The 19,595-nt window shown below is 32.3% G+C and overlaps 1 protein-coding gene across 6 annotated transcripts in view; it reads left to right on the top strand.

Annotated features, from left to right (window-relative positions):
- ING3 (inhibitor of growth family member 3) overlaps window positions 1-19,595 on the top strand; it is a 49,025-nt gene that overhangs the window by 2,910 nt on the left and 26,520 nt on the right. For all 6 annotated transcript variants that reach the window (XM_074268151.1, XM_074268148.1, XM_074268149.1 and 3 more), the window contains 2 exons: window positions 1,093-1,193; window positions 4,133-4,198. In XM_074268151.1, the coding sequence (XP_074124252.1) occupies window positions 1,098-1,193; window positions 4,133-4,198 (162 nt within the window). In that variant the 5' untranslated portion in view covers window positions 1,093-1,097. The remainder of the gene's footprint in view (window positions 1-1,092; window positions 1,194-4,132; window positions 4,199-19,595) is intronic.

Below are 19,595 nucleotides of genomic sequence, written 5' to 3'. Positions count from 1 at the left end.
GGGAAAACTTAGATGAACTTATATAAAGTTTAATAAGCTGAACCAAGGGAAAGAATCTAAACAATGACTGCATCAGTATAAATGGAAAGGACAAAAATAACAAAGCAGTGAAAACTGAATGCTATGAAATTATATGAACAAGCTTGATCTCAAAGAGGAGAAAAGAGAATATTCTTCCTTTCCTCTCCTCCCAATGCTTTTTTTGCAGAAGGGAGCTATGTATATAGAAATACTGTCAGACTTTTTTTTTTTTTTTTTTTTTTTTTTTTTTGATCTGTTGGTTAGATTGTTGAACTTTTTCTCTCATTTTCTTTGTTATGAAGAATTGTTCTCCAGCAGAGGGGAAAGAGGAAGAAAACAATGGAAATGTAGGTTATGTAAAAACAAAAAATATCAATAGAATTTATTTTTTAAAATACTCCCTGTATGTTTGGAGATCTGCAACTCATGCTTAGAAAACTGAAAATAAATAATTTGTCCATTTTCACATAGCTAACATGTGTCAGAGGTAGCTGTCTTTGCCCTGCTGCTCTCTTTAAATCTTGATCTGTAAAATGAATGGATTGGGCCAGATCATCTAAGATATGTGAGTTAGTTTATAAAGGTACATTACAAATTGGAATGTCTATTCTGATAAATAAGTTATCATGATATACTTCCAGTCACATATAGCCTCATTCCAGCTTGGCAATTTCTGTACCTGTTTAATTTAATTTTCATCTCTAAGAAGTTTCCATTCAAAAGTTTGAAATGGTAATATAGTTTGCAGATTTCGATGGTTGAATCAATTTCATTGAATGTGGAAGAAGTTTTTTAGTTAAGAAAAAAATATTTTAAATTATTTGATCATTTGGGAGATTTGTAGTTTTTTCTTCTATTCAAGAAATTAAGACATCCTATCATTTTTGCTTTAAGATAAGACACTGGCCAGTGAAAAGGGACAAATGGAAGTATTTTTTTGGAAAGAATCTTGTAAGAAAGAAAGGCAAGTTATAAAAAATGATGCACATTTATTTTTATAAGGAAAAATTAATGTATTTAGGTTATGTGATTGGAGACATAATGATGAAGGCTTCTTTTTGTATTTTGTAGATGCAATGGATCAACTAGAACAGAGAGTTAGTGAATTCTTTATGAATGCAAAGAAAAATAAACCTGAATGGAGAGAAGAACAAATGACATCCATCAAAAAAGTATGTTCAGCATTGGAAATGATTACCATAAAACTTGGAACATCTTAAGGAAGACTGAGGAAGATTGCCATTTTAATTTTATTTAATTAAGGGAAGTAATTGATTGTTGGGTATATACCTGATGCTGGGAAGATTTAGACTTTCTAAAATATAATTTCAACAAAAGGAGTTATAATCATTAAAATGTTTTCTTCATGATGTAATTTTTGTTTCATTGGAAATTGTGTCTTTAAGTTAAAAGTTGCAAGAATTATAAAAAATGAATTGATTCCTCTTTTCTTCATAAATTAATATGTTTAAAAGTGTGCTTTTCTCAGTTCAGTCTGTGCCATTTCAATGCAGGTCATTGATGAAATGTTTATTGTGTGACATGTAATCAATTGCCTTTACTTTCAGAGGATATAAAATAAGATCCTTCAATTTTGTTATGATATAATCTAGATGAATAATCCTCAAGACTTCTGGCACATCACATAGATTGCCAGACTTATAATTTGACATGTGCTGGATCCTAGACTAAAGGATTTCTTGAACCCTAACTAGTTGTAGACTATCTAGAATTCTAGTCCATGTTGCTGTCTATCCCTGTGTGAACAAGCCTTTTCAGACAGGTTCTTCTTGACCTAAGTTTGGTTGTATTCCATAGATCCTTAAGGAAGAATGGTTAGAACCGGGACCCAATCATATTCCTGATAGCCTACCAGATTTAGGTCTAGAACAGAACTAACTTAGACTGTAGGGATACTTGAAGTCCTAAAGATCTCTATTCCAAAGATTATTAGACCCATAAGCTTCTGGTAAGGTCTGACACATCTAAGTGTGGCAAGGAATTAAGAGAATTAAAGTGGCGTGATATAAAAATTAACTATGTTTTCTTGAATTTAATTTGTTCTCAGCATTAATCTGTTTGAATTGATTTGTGACCTTATGATTTTACAGTGGATATAGGATAGTTAAGGAGATTTAGAAATTGAAGATGAATTTTATGTTTAGTGGAAATGGCATTTTTGTAATGTTTCTTAAAAGCTGAATATTTAAATGTGCTCTTATATCAGATTTTCAGCATGATATTTTCTTATGAAATAGTCTCATTTTAGCCTTATTTGAACCTCAGATTGAGGTTCAATTTAAAATTGTAACTTCATACCTATTTTTTTTTTCAGAATCTTTTCCAAAATTTTGAAGACCTATTCTTCCTCTTTCAATCCCTGTTCTCCCATCCCTTAAAAAATTTTTTTTTTTCAAAAATGAAATCTTTAATTTAGAGGTTAAGTAAAATCCTAGCAGAATTGATTGATAAGATCTATAACTCTGATTAATATTTTAGTAAAATAATAATAAATTTGAGTGAGTCACTTAATTTGTTTTGAACCTATAAGTATCCTTATCTCTAAAATGCAGAGTTGGTTTAGATCAACAATTTTTAAACATTTTGGTCTCAGGATTCCATAGAGTTTTTAAGTAGGTTATATCAGTCTATATTTACTATTAAGAATGAAAACTTATACTCTTTTAAAATATGTATTTATTAAATTAACAATAGAAACCCTCTACAAATGAACATAAATAACATTTTTATTTAAAATATATATTTGTCAAAACAAAAATAATTAATGATAAGAGTGACATTGTTTTATATATTTTTGTAAATCTCCTTAAATATCTAGCTTAATAGAAGATAACTGGATTTAGAAACCTGCATTTGTATTTTATCTATTGTGATATGTGATTTTGGTTGAAAAAAAACTTGATCTCTCACAACTATTCATTTGGGAAAACCAGATATTTAATAGACCAATAATAGTTTAATATTTTTATGAAAGCAGTTTTGACCTTGTAGACTCACTGAAAGGGTTTCAGGTACCCTAAGGAAACTGTGAGAATGTCTGGACTGTATATCTGCCATCTCTTCTAATTCAGAGATTCTTTGATCTCATGGTTTTGTACTTTTTGATGGTCTTTTGCCTGGTTTAGAGTCCTTTATGGCTTATCATATGGTTATTAGTTCTCATTATACTAACCACTTTGGCTAATAGAATCTCAAAAAAGTTTGGGAATTCTGATAATCCTGCAACAGTTTGATTACCTCTGGTGATTGAGTGATATAGCATCATCTAGGAGAATATTGCCCTGCCTGTCATTCAGAAAAGTTCACTTTGTAGGCTTCCACCAAGAACTTGACTATTCCAGGTGAACTTCCTCTGAATACAATTCTTCAGTTCCATATTCATGGCTGATAAGATAAACCTTTGAAGAGCTGAAACATCCCCACTGTAGGTAACAGAAATTTCTCCTCAGGAAGCTTTTTTAAGGGATAAAGATAGAACCTGTATTGTGGATTTTACTATTATAGGAACTTTTAGTTATCTAGAGTATTGAGAGGTCAAGTAAATTTTACTTTTTAATTAATACTGAAATTTTCTTCTAATTTTTTGCATAATAAATTAGGATGGAGCTGATTTATATATCAGTGAGCCATTAGATCTTAGATTTAGATCTAGAAGGGGATCTTAGAAATCCTCAAGCCTAATCTCTTTATTTTATAGTTGAGGAAACTGACATCTAGAGTTTTAACAACCAAGATTCAAATCCAAGTCCTCTAATTCCAAAAAATAACATTAATATCTGACATTTATGTAATACTTTAAAAATTGTTAAACACTGAAATGTTATCTCATTTGAGGTCCATAACTTGTGAAGGAAATTGAGACTGAGATTAAGTAACTTGCCTTTGGTCACACATCTAGAAATTTCAAGGGCGTTATTTGATTTCAAGTCTTACCAAATCCACAACTAGTACTTTTTCTGCTGTACCACATTGTCTTCCAAATCTACTGTTCTTTCCATTACTGCACTATTTACATAAAGTCAGTTTTGTCTCTGAAATAGACATTTTAATTCTTAAAGTTTGTTATTGACATTAACATGTTTTCATGCAGGATTATTATAAAGCTTTGGAAGATGCAGATGAGAAGGTACAGTTGGCAAACCAGATATATGACTTGGTAAGTAAAATTAAAAGATATAGAACCCAATTAAAATTTACTAATGGATTAGATTTGTACTTGGATGTTTAATAGTATTTCAGTTTGACAATTATTTGTAACATTTTTATGGGGAAATATATTTTTGTTTTTAATTCTGGATCTTGGGAACATATTTTATTTTCCCTTGTTGGCATCTGGGAAGAAGAGATCCCTTTAAAGAATGAGTGGATAATCTTGAGCATCAGCTCCTTAGTTCTGTAAGTCTGTACATCTTTTTAAAATAAGGTATCTCTAGATTAGATTTACCTGCTGTTCTGAATTGAGCAGTTGTTTCTGGGGCAATGGTAATAAGCTGCTTTTTGTTATTTTCTCTCTCACTTCTTATTTTGATTGTAGTTCGTTTGAGATTTAAGTATTCATAAGTGAAGACCTGCCAGTATTTCCTTTTTTTAAAAAATATCTTTTATTGATATGGAGTTGTGAAGAATAGTGGTATGAGTTAATGATAGGGTAACAGCTGAAATTTTTGCCCTGGAGTATGAATTACTGGAAAAATTGATTCAGACTATATATTTATTATGATTACAAATTTGTGTGTTAGTAAGAATTGATTTTTAATTTTTATTTGAATGACTATAATCTTCTGAAGTTAGTGAGTTTGTCTTTTCTAATGTGTTTAACATGAAATGCTTTCTTGACATTCTGTGGTTTTCTTCTAAAGTATTAGAGACAATGTTTCACATGAATACTTGATATGGTAACTTTTAAAAATTAAAGAGGAAAAAATAGAAATAAAATCTTACTGCCTGTGTCACAAAATAAGTCACAGAAAATAAAATTATATCTTGTTTTTTGACTTATATTTAATGACAAATGCCCTATGTGAAATACCATTTCAAGAATCCCAGAAAGCAAACATCTTGCAGAGGAGCAGCCATTATCTGGGGGACTGGGTCAATGTCTTCCTGTATCATAAGCAGTTTCTCTGGCTTTTTATCATATCTATTGATACTTTATCCTTAATCATAGCATCAACACTAGAATTTTACATTATTACCTATTCCTTGACTGAATACAGCCCAAGCATCACATGCCAAGCCTTTTACCACTAGGTTCTATCACAGGACCTGTCCCTTACCCCCAAGACCTAAACCTCAGATAACTAGGTGTTTCATTTCTCTTACTAAAACCTCTACACCAGGCCTTGCTCTGCTCTTTAGGACCCTAGCCAAGACCAAAGACTCAGATAACCATTCCTCTTGTTTTAAGAATCTTATGAAGGGCTGTTGACACAGGCTTACTTTCCCTATTTCCATTGTATTATCCTCTACAATTTGTATGCTTCTTAAGGGTGGGCATAAGATATTATAATCCCATTTTGTGGTTAGCAAATCTACCTAATCCTACTTTTCATTCTCTTATACCTGTCCATCTCACCCCTATTTCTATTGTGCCTCATCCAGTTCTACCCTCTTTTTTGTGTCCTTTGAAGTTCCTATTTATTCATTAATATACTTGCCTCTATAAGATTTATAGGAACCTCAAAGGCTTTCTAGTTTGATTGTCTGATTTTACATTTGAGGAAACTGAGGCCTCAGGAGGCTGTAACTTGCCAAAAGTAACAGAGGTAGTAAGTGTTAGAGATAGTGTTTATGTTTGGCTTTTATTAATCCAGAGCCTGATTTTTTTTCCCCATTGTGCCATGATGCATTATTTTGGACTTTTTCTTCAGATAGTTCTTGAAATTTTTGCCTCTTATACCCTGCTCAGCTGTGGTTCATACCCAACATTGGATGTCTTCTTTATTCTTATTCCTGTTTTTTTGAATGGCCCTTAATAATGACAAATCCACCCAGAGAGCCTCTTTTCCACTATTTTCTGATGAAGAGGTGATCCTTCTTACTAAGATAAACCCATTACTTGTAACATTGGTCCTGTCTCCATAGTAGGTTGTCAGAGAGCTTAACTGCACATTCTTGGTCTGATGATTACCAGCAGTGTGATCTTGGATGCTCTCCTCACTTCCTTGAGCCTCTCTTTCCTTGCCTGTGAAATGCTTAGATTAGATGATCCTCAATTTATGCTAGCAGGGAACCTGAAATGCTCCAGCCACTTGCTCTTACGATCATTCCTTCTATCTTTCAACTTTGATCTCTCCCTATTTCTTGAAGCCATCCCTATTTCCTATAAACATATTGGGTCTCCCTCATCCTTTAAAAAACAAAAAAACAAAAAAAACAAGCCTGCAACTTATATTTCCCTTTCTTACCTAAATGCCCAGGAAAAAAAAGCCTTCTACTCCTTACATCTCAATCCTACTATCTGGTATCTCACCTTATGTCAGTTTGAACTTAATACTGCTTTCTCCAGAGTAGCCAGTGATTTCTTAATTGCCAATCCAGCTGCCTTCTCTCCGTCTTCTTCCTGCATGACCTTCCTATAGTATATTGATTATCTTGTCTTCCTAATTCTTTCTTCTTTCTAGGGTTTTATGATACTGCTCTCTTTTTGTTCTCCTACTTATTTTTGCTGCCTCTGAAATTCTCTTGGCTAAGTTATTATCATTCCCTATCCCCAATCTTGGATATCACCCAGAGTTTTGCTCTTCTTTTCTCTCTCTACACACTTTATGGAACTCCTGATTCTTTAGGTGTAGTTTATCATCTCAATTCAGAAAACTCAAAGATCTCTACCTCCAACCATGGTGCCTTGCTTAACTTCTAACCCCACATTATCAATTGACTATAAGGTGTTTTCATCTGAATGTCTGTTAAGAGATTTTTAAACTTAACATATCCAAAACAGAATTATCTTTCCTCCAAAACTCAGTCTTGTTCTTAACTTGGCTATTTCTGTCTTGGGTAACATCATTTTTCTAGTATGGTTTGCAACCAAGGAGTTATCTTCAACACTATACTTTCACTCACACTCAATATGCAGTCAGTTTCTAAACTTAAGTATTTTAAATTCTGCTTCCTTGTGTCTCACAATCAGTCCTTTTCCTTGACTTATATATCCAATTTTAGTCCCCCATCATCTATCTCTGGCAATAATAGCATTAGTATCCTAATTGGTTACTCAGTCTCTAATCTCTTTCCTTTCCAATCCATTTTTTGCACAGCTGCCAAATTGGTATTCCTGAAACAGATTTGATCATATTACTTGCCTAGTCAGAAAGCTCCAGTGAATCCCAGGTGGCTCTTGGATAAAATACAGTCTCCCCTGTTTGACATTTTAATCTCTGCATTCACTTTATCTTTTTAGGTTATTATTTATCACTCCCCTTAACACTATCCATGTTTCAGCCAATCTAGTCTATTTTCTATTTACCTTACCATTCTTTCTCCTATCTCATTGCCTTTGCATGCACTGTCCCCCTTGCTTGGAATATCAATCATTCAATAAGCATTTATTAAATATTTGCTTTATAGCACATATTTGTACTTCCTCTTCTCTTTTGCTTCTTAGAATCCCTATCTTCAAAGTTGAGCTTGAGTACCAACTCTTATATAAGATTTCTATTTCTCCAGTTTTTAATATCCCCATCTCTTAAGTTTTGTTTTTGTTTTTTTGTTTTTTTGTTTTTTTTCCCCTGGTTATTTGTGTGTGTCTTTAATTATTGTTCTGGGCAGCTAAATTCTACAGTGGATAGAGTGCTGAATCTGAAGTCAGAAAGACTTCTTGAGTTCAAATCTGGTCTCAAACACTTATTAGCTGTGTGACCCTGGGAATGTCACTTCACCCTGTTTGCCTCAGTTATTCATCTGTAAAATGAGCTGGAGAAAGAAATGGCAAACTACTCCAGTGTTTTTGCCAAGAAAACCCCAAGTAAGGTCACAAAGAGTCGGATATGACTTAAACAACCAAATAAGTTATTATCCTCTTAGTAGCATGCCAGTACTTTGATGCCTTTTTTGCTTTTGTTTTTTTTTTTGTTTGTTTGCTTGATTCTTAGCATAGACCTAACACATAATATTTAATAAATGTTCAATGAATGAATGTTCTTATTCTTAAGCATTTTAGCAATATTTAATTTATTATTAGAACTGTTAATCATGTGTGTCCCTGGTAGATTAGCTTTTGCATGGAAATGTTTAAACAAAAAATATCTGCTATATGAATTTACTTTTAAAAGAGTAATATCCATGATTTCATCAGTATAGTTATTCCTTAACTAAGAAATTGTATCTCTTCTGCATCTTAGAAGATGATTTTCATGAGTTGATGTGGCCATTAAAAATAATATCCAGCTGGTGATAAGTTATTTCTGAACTTAGCTACACTAGTCTTTTAAAGACTCAGGTTTTTGATAGAACCTTTTAGGGTTATAGTCAGTTGACAAAACTTCTGAGACCTAAGCATACTACACCATCATGTATATTGGAGTATGATTGTTATCCTTCACTCTTGAAGAGGACCAAAATGGCATCACTGTGTTAGAATTAAGTTTTGATCAGACCAGTATGAGCTTGGAATGCTCACAAGTTGGGCATAAATAGGCCATATGAACATTTGGGATTGCTTCAGAGCACAGCACCTTCTCTTATGAGGGCATACCATGCTGGGCAATTCTGTATCAGTTTCTCTCTTCCATGTCATGTAATCAGTTCCAAAATTCTTAATAAAAACCTTGAGAGTATCCCTGTATCACTTTTTCTGACCACCATGTGAGTACTTACCCTGTATGAGGTCTTCATAAAATTTTTTTAGACAACCATATGTTTGGCATTTGAACAATGTAGTAAACTCCTTGGAATTGAAGTAAAGGGCCTTAGTGAAAGAAAAAGGTACAGAAAGTATAATTATTATAAATGTTACATCATAAATTGGCTTACTATATGTGTGTGTGTGTCATAGTAGGTCTTATATTGCCTATAATACTAAAATATTTTGAGGTCTTTAAGTCTAGATTCTTTAGTTAGGCTCCCAATGTTTGAAGACTAAATTGCAGAGTAGGTATTGATCTTCATTGGTGAAGGAGTTTTCTCACTTGGGAGAATTAGTTCCTTTTGATAAGTAAAATTCACAAGCCTAGGCTTTTCTTGTGTCTTATCTATTCTTAAAATTTACAGGTTGTATATGGAAAGGGAAAGTTCAGAGTTCAGTTGTTAGAATTAACTCTCAATGAAAAAATGAAATGCTTAAATTAAAACAGTGTTGATAGCTTAAATCTCAGAAAAATGAAAGCTATTTCATTTTTACATTTAGATTTGACACTAGTTGGGGTAATACTTTTAGCAGATTTAATATTTTTGTAAGGTTTTTTGTACGATGACTTTATTTGAGATAAGCAAACTCCTAAAATTTCTTAAATTAATTCTAGTATTGAGAGCTCAAGGTCAAGGTGACTGGCAAGGTAACCTGAAAAATCAGGCCTTAGGTAAAGTCAGACATGTAATCTAGCCATTAATTAGGCCAGGTTTAATATGGTAATTGTTCAAAATATAGAATTGGATGGATTCGAGAGAGAGAATCAGTGACATTTATCAAAGAGTAAAGTCAGAGGCCAAATAGACCTCCATCTCCAGCCTCCCCTGCCCCCAAATTTTTGAGCATTAGAGATGGGAGAATATAGTTTTTGTCATTGGTAAAGGGAAAATCAAAATCAGTGCCTGTTTGTGGGAAATTATCTTGTTGACTTTGCATATATAGCCATTGATTTTGATTTTTCCCTCATCAATGGCTGGGTATATGAGTATATTTGTATATATGTCTCTATGTGTATTTTATAGCATATAATAGGATTTGTGAGTGCTCACTATAACTGTCCCAACCTTCCATGAGGATTCTTCCTGATTATACACATTCCATTGTTCTTTCACTTCACAACCCAGTATATTCTCCTACTCCTTCTTCCATATACCTTCTAGAAATTGTAATCAAATCAGCAGTGCTTTTCCTGGGAAGAACATGTCAGCTAATTACCAAAGAACTTCTCTGACTTTCCTAGTGTCTTCCTTAACTAAATTACCCTTCCTTGTCCACTGCAACTCTGCATGTTATCTTCCTTTATTAAAATGCAAGCTTCTTCAAAGGGGATAGGTACTATCTTGCTCTTTATATTTGTATTCATAGCATTAGTGCTAAGGCACAGTGCCTGGTATGTAGTAAGTGCTTAATAAGTACCCTTTAATTTCTTTTCTTTTCTTCAGCATGCCAAGTTTGATATTGGTAGGAATGTGACTATAAGGTAATATGATTAGTTTTTTTTTTTTACAAATGTACCAGAATCTAAAGATTCACATGAATCTGTCTCATTGTTGTTCAAAATATTTCGGAACTTATTGAAATTGTAGTCTGTGGCACATTTTAAAAATATCTTCAGGGAAGCAAATCTTTTAAAGATTAGATTTGTTTCATGGAAACAGCTAAAAGCTATTTGGAACCAAGTTTTATGAATAAGGTGAGTAATCAAACTAGGTGATAACTTTTTGGACCAAAAAAAATGAAAGAAATTTGTAAAATAATCTGACATTGCTTTGTGTGGTTCTTAAATTGACTCTTCTTTATAATCTAGTAGCTATACTTTCCATTATACCACACTGTAGCAATTTAGTGGTGGTGTTTAAATATTTTCTTACTTTAAAATAAGGGTTTCAATTGGCATGCAAATAATTTCAGAAGAATTTAAGAAAAGGACTAACTTCCTTAGAGAAGTTATTAAGTAGTTTTACTATGTCAAATTAATTATACTTCCTGGACTATCACTGTTATTTATGCATTTAAGTAACGTACTTTATAAATTACATTAAAAGATTTAAAAATTAAAGGTTTCTGTTTAAAACTGAGTTCAAAGAGCTTAAAACACTCATATGCTCTATGAATGAGGCAGTTGAAATGGTTATTACTATTATTTTATTTAATGTTCTCTATTTTCCTCATGTGGAGGTTGTGAGAATTGCTATCCATTAACTAAGTGTTTTTTAAATGCCTTGAACTCTTTGGTTGAAAAATATCATATAAATGCAAAAAATATATATATTCATGCATCACTTGGCCAATAACCACAATAATTAGATTTATTGTTGTATACTTATAATTAATGTTTTATGAACATTTTAGCAAAATTTGCCCAAATGGGATACTATGACTTGTGATATATAAATCTAGCTAAAACATGTTATATTATATTATTGGTAAGTAGGCAGTAGTGGACAGAGACTTGGCTTTGGAATAAGGAGTACTGAGATTCAAATCACTTGATATGCTGTCACCCTTGGCAAGTAATTTAATGTCTCAGTGGCCCAGGTAACTATAATATTGTAAGTTGCAGAAAAAATACACATTTACCTTGATAGAGGGAATTTCTAACATGAAAATTTCCTTTATCCAGTTATCAAATTTGTTCTAAGTTACTTCTAATTTCATTCCATTCTATAACCACAGACTTAATGCATAATTTGTCTTCTTGCAAGTTCTACCATAGATCACAAAAGAACATCACTAAAGGAGTCTAATTGGAGTAGCAAAAGTTCATCCTCACTAGCCAGAAAAGAATTCAGTGTTGTTAAATTTGGGAAGATATCCCATTTAATTGTATTTGACACACTAATGATAAAATTCCTTCTACTGTGATGAGTCTTATCTCTGTGAGGTTCCAAAGCTGAAAGTGTCCCTGTAATTGTAAATTAGGCTTCAAGTCTGGGCCAGAAGAAGCAATTATTATAGTGTAAGTGGTCCTGGAATTAGAAGATCTGAGTTCAAATCCTACTTCTGCCATTTATTTATAAACTCTCACTTTGAGCAAGTCATTTAATTTTTCAGAACCACAGTTTCCTCATTTCTTAAATGAGAGTGTTGGACTGAGATATCTTTAATGCCCCTTCTAACATTCTTTTACCTTGAAAAGACCCTAGGAACATGGAACCATAATGGAGATTTTTGACCTATCTTGGACATATCTGGATACCAGGGTTCTGTGATCATGAAAACTATTCTTCCCCCCATTAGCTGTGGTACAGAATAAAGTTCTTCAGCCCAAGCTCATGCTTCTAGAAGGTAGGATGTAGGTCCCCAGAGACCACCTATCAGCCAATGAATACCTATCAAATGATAATGGAAATTTATGCCATTATTTTCTTACTTTTTCTTTCATTTTTGGATTTGATTTACTGTCTATTGATATTTTTATTTTATGCTTAGTACTTTAATTGTAAATTATTTTTTCTTCTCTAATAAGCATAGCTATCTTAGTAATATATTCATTTATTATTAAACTTTTAGAAATTTAATATTATGTTTTCCCTAAATATTAGAACTCCATTTGAATTTTTAAGTTTTCTTTCCTCATTTACTATTTTACTTTTTCTATTCTTTCTTTTTGTCTTAATTTAAATAATTTTCTTCCATTTTAATAAAGCGATAGTAGCTTCTTACCTACCACAATGCTAATCTCACATCATCAGTATTGAATTTGATAGTAGAATGGTGGTAGAAGTTTTGAAGTACCAATGCTGAAAATCTTACCAACAAATTCAATACTTGTTTTCAGAAAATGGACTAACCTGGACAGGAACCATTTAAAAAAAAATTCTACCTTTTTAGAAACCTAAAACTCAGTTATTGAATGTTTATTTGTACTCTTCTGCTACATGTCATTGTCATGAGAATATATTCTATTATAATACTTAATAAAGTTGATTTATAGAATCTTATATAATTTGAATTTATAGTTAATGCTTGAATGATTTTAATAATCTCTAAAATTCCCAATGACATTGGGAACCATTGCTTTTCTGTACATCTTTGGTTATTCTAGGATTAATAATACATCATCATTACACAGATTACTTGTAACTTTGAGCACCCATCATTTGATCCTCAGATTAAGTAAATATAGCATATGACATTTTTCTGATATCCCCCACACATGTATTTGAAGATCTCCCTATCTCGCCTTCAGTGGAAGCACAGCAACTGCTCTTGGACCTAATCCCACTGCTCATTGGCTTTGACCTGCTCTGTGTCTCACTTGAGAAGTGTTTCTTCTCATACTGTCTAGTGCCTCTCACTGTAATAGTTCTGGATTTAGTTCATATACCTCATTAGCTTAGCACATAGCAGAGTTCAAACTTCTCAAATTCAAGTGATCAGCTTCCTCCATAGCAAGATTACATATGTGTGTGCCACCATGCCTGGCTATTCTTTATATAGTTACAATTATTTTCAAGATTTTGAAGAGAAAACCTAAAATTGAATAATTTTCATCCACTTTGAATATAATCCAAATGTGTAAAGTCTGTTTTCATGATTTGTGTTTTTAAAAGGAACCTCTTCTTTAGCTGTGACTACTTTGATCATAAATTCTTTTCATGGGAAACTATTTCTGATTGTTTCCAGAGGTTCTAAAATAACAACTAGCAGAAGACCTTTTTTAAAATTGATGCCTTTGTTTTTATATCACAGTTTTTTTCTGAGTATAACAGAACTTTGTCTAATCCAAATAGAGTAATCACCTAGGGTTCCTTTTTTACTTACCCTTTTCTCTGGATAAAGTACTCTTACTTTAGTCCAGCCAATTTCAACTAATGTCCTATTGTTGCTAATAAATACTATGTAAGAATCTTTTGGGATGTTAGCATGTATGTAATGATATAAATGTGGATAATTCCTCATTTCAGTATTAGAATACTAATTTTTCAAACTCCATGGAATGAGAATGAAAATTAACTAGGCTTGAGGCTGTGTTATTATTGAGCCATATAATTGTCATAATCATCATACAGTTTTTTCTGACTGGAAGATTTCCCTTATCTCTTCCATCTTTTGAAATCCTATGAGTCCTTCAAAGCCTAGGTCATTTGTTCCTATTCGTAACCTCTGTTCCATTAGATCTCAGTTATTACTTTTTTCCAGCACTATATATTATTTTATTCTTTGTTTCATACATAATGAAACATACCCTTGCCACATAATAAGTTTCATGAAAATAAAGACCATTTATTTGTATTTTCCCTTTTCTTTTTGTTTTTGAGCTGGACTTATGTATATGTCCGTAGAATGACAGTTCCTTGCATTGATGCACATCAACAAATAATCCACATCTCTTAGTCTGAAAAGATCACCTGGGAACAGTAAGAGGTTAAATGACTTGTCTATGACTGTACATCTTGTCTGTGTCAGAGATAGGACTTAAATCCAGGAATCCTTGCTCCTGACCAGTTTTATGTTCCCTATTCTAGAGGTGTCAAACCTGGGGTCTATTGGGCTGAGCTCCAGAAACACATTAAAATATAACTGGGACATGTCTAACAAAATAAATAAAAATGCAATACAACATAATGTTAAATTTCTTCTTAAATGGCTTCTAAATCAATATGTAACTTTTTCTGTTTAAGGTTGATATAAGGCGGTACTTATATACTGCTTGTTTGTCCTACATCTTAGTAGGTATTTAATAACTTTCTATAAATTCTCTTTCAGATGTTTTATTTTCATTTCCTAATTGAATGATATTTGTGAATCTTGTAAAAGATTAAAATAGCTTTTGAGTAGTTATTCATCATAGAAACTGACTTAGAGTTGCCTGCTATACATTGGGGATAGAAATCCAGAAGTGAGTTCTTTCCATCTTTCAACTAAATAAAGTTTTATATGAAAGTAGAATATGTATAAATTTAATATTCAAGAATGGAGATAGAAATTAATAACCAGAGAAATCAGGAAAATCTTTATTGTAGGAAGTGCCATAGTACCTGAGCAGGGTAATTTGCAAGGGAAATAGGGATTCTAATAAGTGGATGTGAGGTGAACTCAGGCATGAAAAAGACAGTGGCAGACAGCAACTACAAAGGTTGGATGTAGGGGATATAATGTGTATGTGTATGTGTATAAGCCATTTTGGATAAAACATGAGTGCCTGAGGGAGAGTAATGTGTACTCGGCCTGGAGAGACCAGATGGATCCAAGTGGTGAAGGACTTGAGATTCTGAAGAGAAGAGCTTGTATTTTATTCCCTCCCCTAAAGGGCCTATTTTATGACTGCTTATTCATTCATTGTGAAATTCTAGGAGTTTCCCAAGCAACATTCCTTTTTCCTCTCCTTATTTGTAAATATACCATGAGTATCATCCATGAAAGTTCCCTTCTCAATTCCAAATTCATTAATATCAGAAGAGTTTTTTATGTTCAAGTAACTTTATTCTTGTCATGGGAAAGCATATTTATTTAGAGAACTTTGCATACAGAGTTTTTTAGTTGATTCTAGAGGATAGCAATACAAGGAAAATAATAGTGTTTATCCATAAGGCTCCTGCTATTCTGATTAGGTTGACATTTTTCAAGGGACAGCCAATTTTGGAAGCTACTAGCTGTGATGTTAGAGTACTTCAAATATAAAATGAATACTGATTCATTTTCAGTTTAACTTCACTTTCAGGAATAATTTTAATATGTATGTTTTACATTGCTTAAGTAGAGAAGAAAGGACTTATCTAATTTTTATAAATGAGGAAATTGAGGCTTAGAAAATTGAAGTGAATTTATCTGGGTCACACAGGTAGTAGCAAAATGCCAGTTCAAATCCAGACCCTTAGATTACCACGTCTGATATTCTTTCTCTTCTATCTGAAAATTTCCTATATAAGTTACCAACTGGGTAGTATCGTCCCTGGAGTCAGAAGACATGAGTTCAGATTTAGCTTCTTACTCTTACTAGAGGTGTGACCGTGGGTAGCTATAAAATGGGATAATAATAGCACCTATCTCCCAGAGGTGTTGAGAACATTAAATAAGATGATATTTATGAATTTTAGACTTTAAATAGAGAAGTAAAATGAAAAATTTTAAGTAAATTATTTTCTCTTTTTGTTATATGTCAGGGTTGAGTTTATCAGTATTTATGTCACCTTTGCTGAATTTTGAAAAGGAAACAATTTAATAAAGTAATCAATAATATTAATACATGGTTAAGATTTTTTTTTTCAAATCAGATCTCGAATTGCAATGAATGATCACTTGGATACTGCCATTTACCTTTATAGTTATACACTATTAAAATTTTCATTGTCAATAACAAAAATCTATTAAGTATTCACTTTATGTGTGGCATTATACTAATTGTTACTGTCATTCCTTTGCTATGATTGATAGTAACTAATGGAATTTTAGAAAAATTCATATAAGTAAAATATTAATGTAACAGATTTTATTGAATATATATTTATTGAATGTCTCCAATGTGCTAGGAATAGACAGAATTGATAAAAACTTGGTCTTCTAAATAAATAAATTTATATTAAAACAAACAAACAAACAAACAAGATGAATAACCTGACAAACTAATTTTAACTATAAAGATTTTGTTGAAAATCTAAAAGGTAACAAGTTTTCATCTTGGCTTTTAGGTTTACTACAGAAAATAACTCATATTTATTATATATCATTTCAATTTTATGATTCTTTGAGAGGAAGGAGGTTGCTCCCAGTGTAGGTAGAAAGATGAATGGATGAATAGATAAGAGTTTTTTGGGGGGGAGGGAGATCAGGTTTAACATTGGAGTATTCTATTCATCTCTGACTCTTGATCTTATTCCGATACTTCTCTATCATTTCTAAAAGTATGCATTCATCTATTCTTACTCCTTCTTTTCTATCTACAAATATGCTTAAATATCCTCTATTCTAAAATAAACTTATAAACAAACTTAATTGACATTTTTCTCTTCTTGTCTCTGTTAAACTTCTACAAAGAGTAATTGACATCAAGTATCACTGACAAAAGCTAATACACACAAATTACAGGCAAAAGACAAAAACATGTAATACCAAAAATGCTTAATTCACAAATATTTAAAGGATATGAACAGTTTTCAAAAGATTTGCAAACTGGAAAAATATAGCAAATTACTTATAGTAAGAGCAATTCAAATTAAAATATAGCTCCTAAATTTCATATCACAGTATTATAGGCAAATTGGCAAAGATAACAAAAGATGGAAAAAATGTTTATGTGTTATAGGGAATCTGGACACACTTAGACATTGTTAATAGAAGTTTACCAACCATCTTAAATTTGGATTGGGAATTATTCAAGAAATAATAATAATAATAAATATCTCTCTGTCCTAGAAATCCCATTGCTGGTCATATACTCAGAAGACAGTCAAGGACAGAAACAAATATCCAATATATGCCAAAATAGTCATAGCAGCATTATCCTTAAAAGACAAAAACTAGAAATAAATCAAGTATCCATCAATTGAGGAATAGCTAAATCAAACTATGATATATGAATACTAAAAAACAAACAAACAAAAAAAAAACAGTATGGCATTGTGTATAGGGAATCATCTTTGAAGCCAGAACATCCAATATATAATACATACAAGCTACATGACCCCATAAAATTAAATAGAAGTAGTTAGGTAATAAAAGGATGGTGTCTTCTATGCATTAGTAGACAAGGTTTTATAGTTTTGGATTAATAATTTTTCTTTCTCCCTTTCTCACAGGGAGGGTTCAGTCTGAAGGTTGGATGGGAAATGTCTATGATATATTTAAAAAAAAAAAAAAAGGATCAACAAAACATTTTAGAAGAATAATCTACAGATTCCCGGTCTTTTACTTCATCAGTTATTTATTCCTTACTTCATCACTCCAGCAAACTGGTTTTAATCCTTATTATCTTAAATAAAGAACTCTTTTTAAAGTCTCCAGTGACTTCCTGATTGCCAGTCCCAATGATCTTTTATCAGTATTTATCCTCTGACTTTTCTGTAGCATTTGATATTGACCACACTGTCCATGGACCTGCTCCCTTCTCATAGCTTCCATGACTTTATAATTAATTCTAGGACATAGATTTCTCCTTGTTCTCCTTCTACCAATTTAAAAGATTGCTGATTTATCATATCCCTCTGATTCTTTTTTTTTTTTTTTTTCTTTGCTGAGGCAATTGGGATTAAGTGACTTGCCTAGGGTCATACAGTTAGGAAGTATTAAGTGTCTGAGATCACTTTTGAACTCGGGTCCTCCTGACTTCAGGGCTGGTGCTGTAACCATTGCGCCACCTAGGTGCCCCTATTCCCCTGATTCTTGAAAGCCAAAACCACATTATTCTCTTTGAATCCTGTCCCTTCTACTTTTTTGACATCTTTTCTCTTTTGGTTGATGGTATCACTATCTGGCTTGTTGGATAGGAGTTATCTTTGATTTTTCTTCTCCATCATCCCTATAACCAAGCAGTGTCCAATCAAGTCAGATCAAATCAGCAAGCTTTTATTAAGTGCCCAATATCTATCAAGTTCTGTTAGTTATACCTCACCAATTTCTCTTGAACTCATCTTTTCATTGCCTCTTATTATTACTCTCTCACTTTAAGCCTTAATTATCTCTTACATGAACAATGATAACAATTTCCTAACTGGTTTCCCTGCCTCTAGTCTTTTACTTCTTTAATATGTCCTTTACATTGTTGTTAAATGATTTTCCTAATGCAAAGGTATGTTTATTGCCATTCTACTGCTCAAAAACCTTTGGGTGGTTTCCCACTACCTTCAGACCCTAAATCTGAAATGTACTCCCTCTACATCTTTGCTTATTCTTCTAGATATACATCAAGTGAGTGCCAGAGCCCTTTTCCCCTTGATTTCTTACATATTTCCTTTCAACAGTTTAGCTTTATTTTTCTTAGAACATCCCTTCTTTGTTCTTGTCATAGTCTATCTTATGTTATTTATGCATATGTTTTCTCTTAATTTACTAGATTATAAAAGTTTCTGTGAGAAGAAACTTATTTTTTGTTAATATATATATCTCAGTGCTTTGCCATATAGTAGACATTTAATGTGTTGTTGAATTGAATTAATAGTGAACACTCAGAAACCCAATACTAACATGGAGCTGTGATGTTATTCTTAAAGATATCCTCTCCGGAAATATAGATCACCATCTCATCTATGGCTCTCCATCTTGTGTGACTCTTGGCCCTATTCTTCCAGAAGTCCACCATTGTAGTTCCACTGGACATGCTGCACGCTTTCCTTGATTTATCTTGATGCTATGAGAGGCCTATGGAACTTATCTTCCTATCATATTTCATTCTTGTCATGTGACTAGCTCCTCTCTTCTCCCTAACATATATATTGTCTAAATAAACATACTGATAGATAAACTCTACAGGTTATCTATGTAAACTGCATGTAATAATCTGAACAATAGACTTTCTTTTTACAGTGAGAATTGTGATTTAATCTGAATTGGGACATAAAAACAAGAAAAATATATTGTGTGAGAAAAAATACCTGAAAGTCTAAGAACAGCTAATCTGAGCTGAGGTATCAAAACAAAGCTATTATAGTAGAAAATGGACAACTCTAGAAAAAGTTCAAAGAAAGGGGGCCCAAAGTTTGTTGCTATATGTGCTAAGTCATTCTGTTATTCCAAAGGAACTTTGGGGTTCAGATTTAAACAGGAT

The sequence above is a fragment of the Sminthopsis crassicaudata genome, chromosome 5, assembly GCF_048593235.1.
Source record: "Sminthopsis crassicaudata isolate SCR6 chromosome 5, ASM4859323v1, whole genome shotgun sequence".
Classification (NCBI taxonomy): domain Eukaryota; kingdom Metazoa; phylum Chordata; class Mammalia; order Dasyuromorphia; family Dasyuridae; genus Sminthopsis; species Sminthopsis crassicaudata.
The sequence above is the reverse complement of the archived record's forward strand: the minus strand, read 5'-3'. Positions and strand labels throughout refer to the sequence as shown.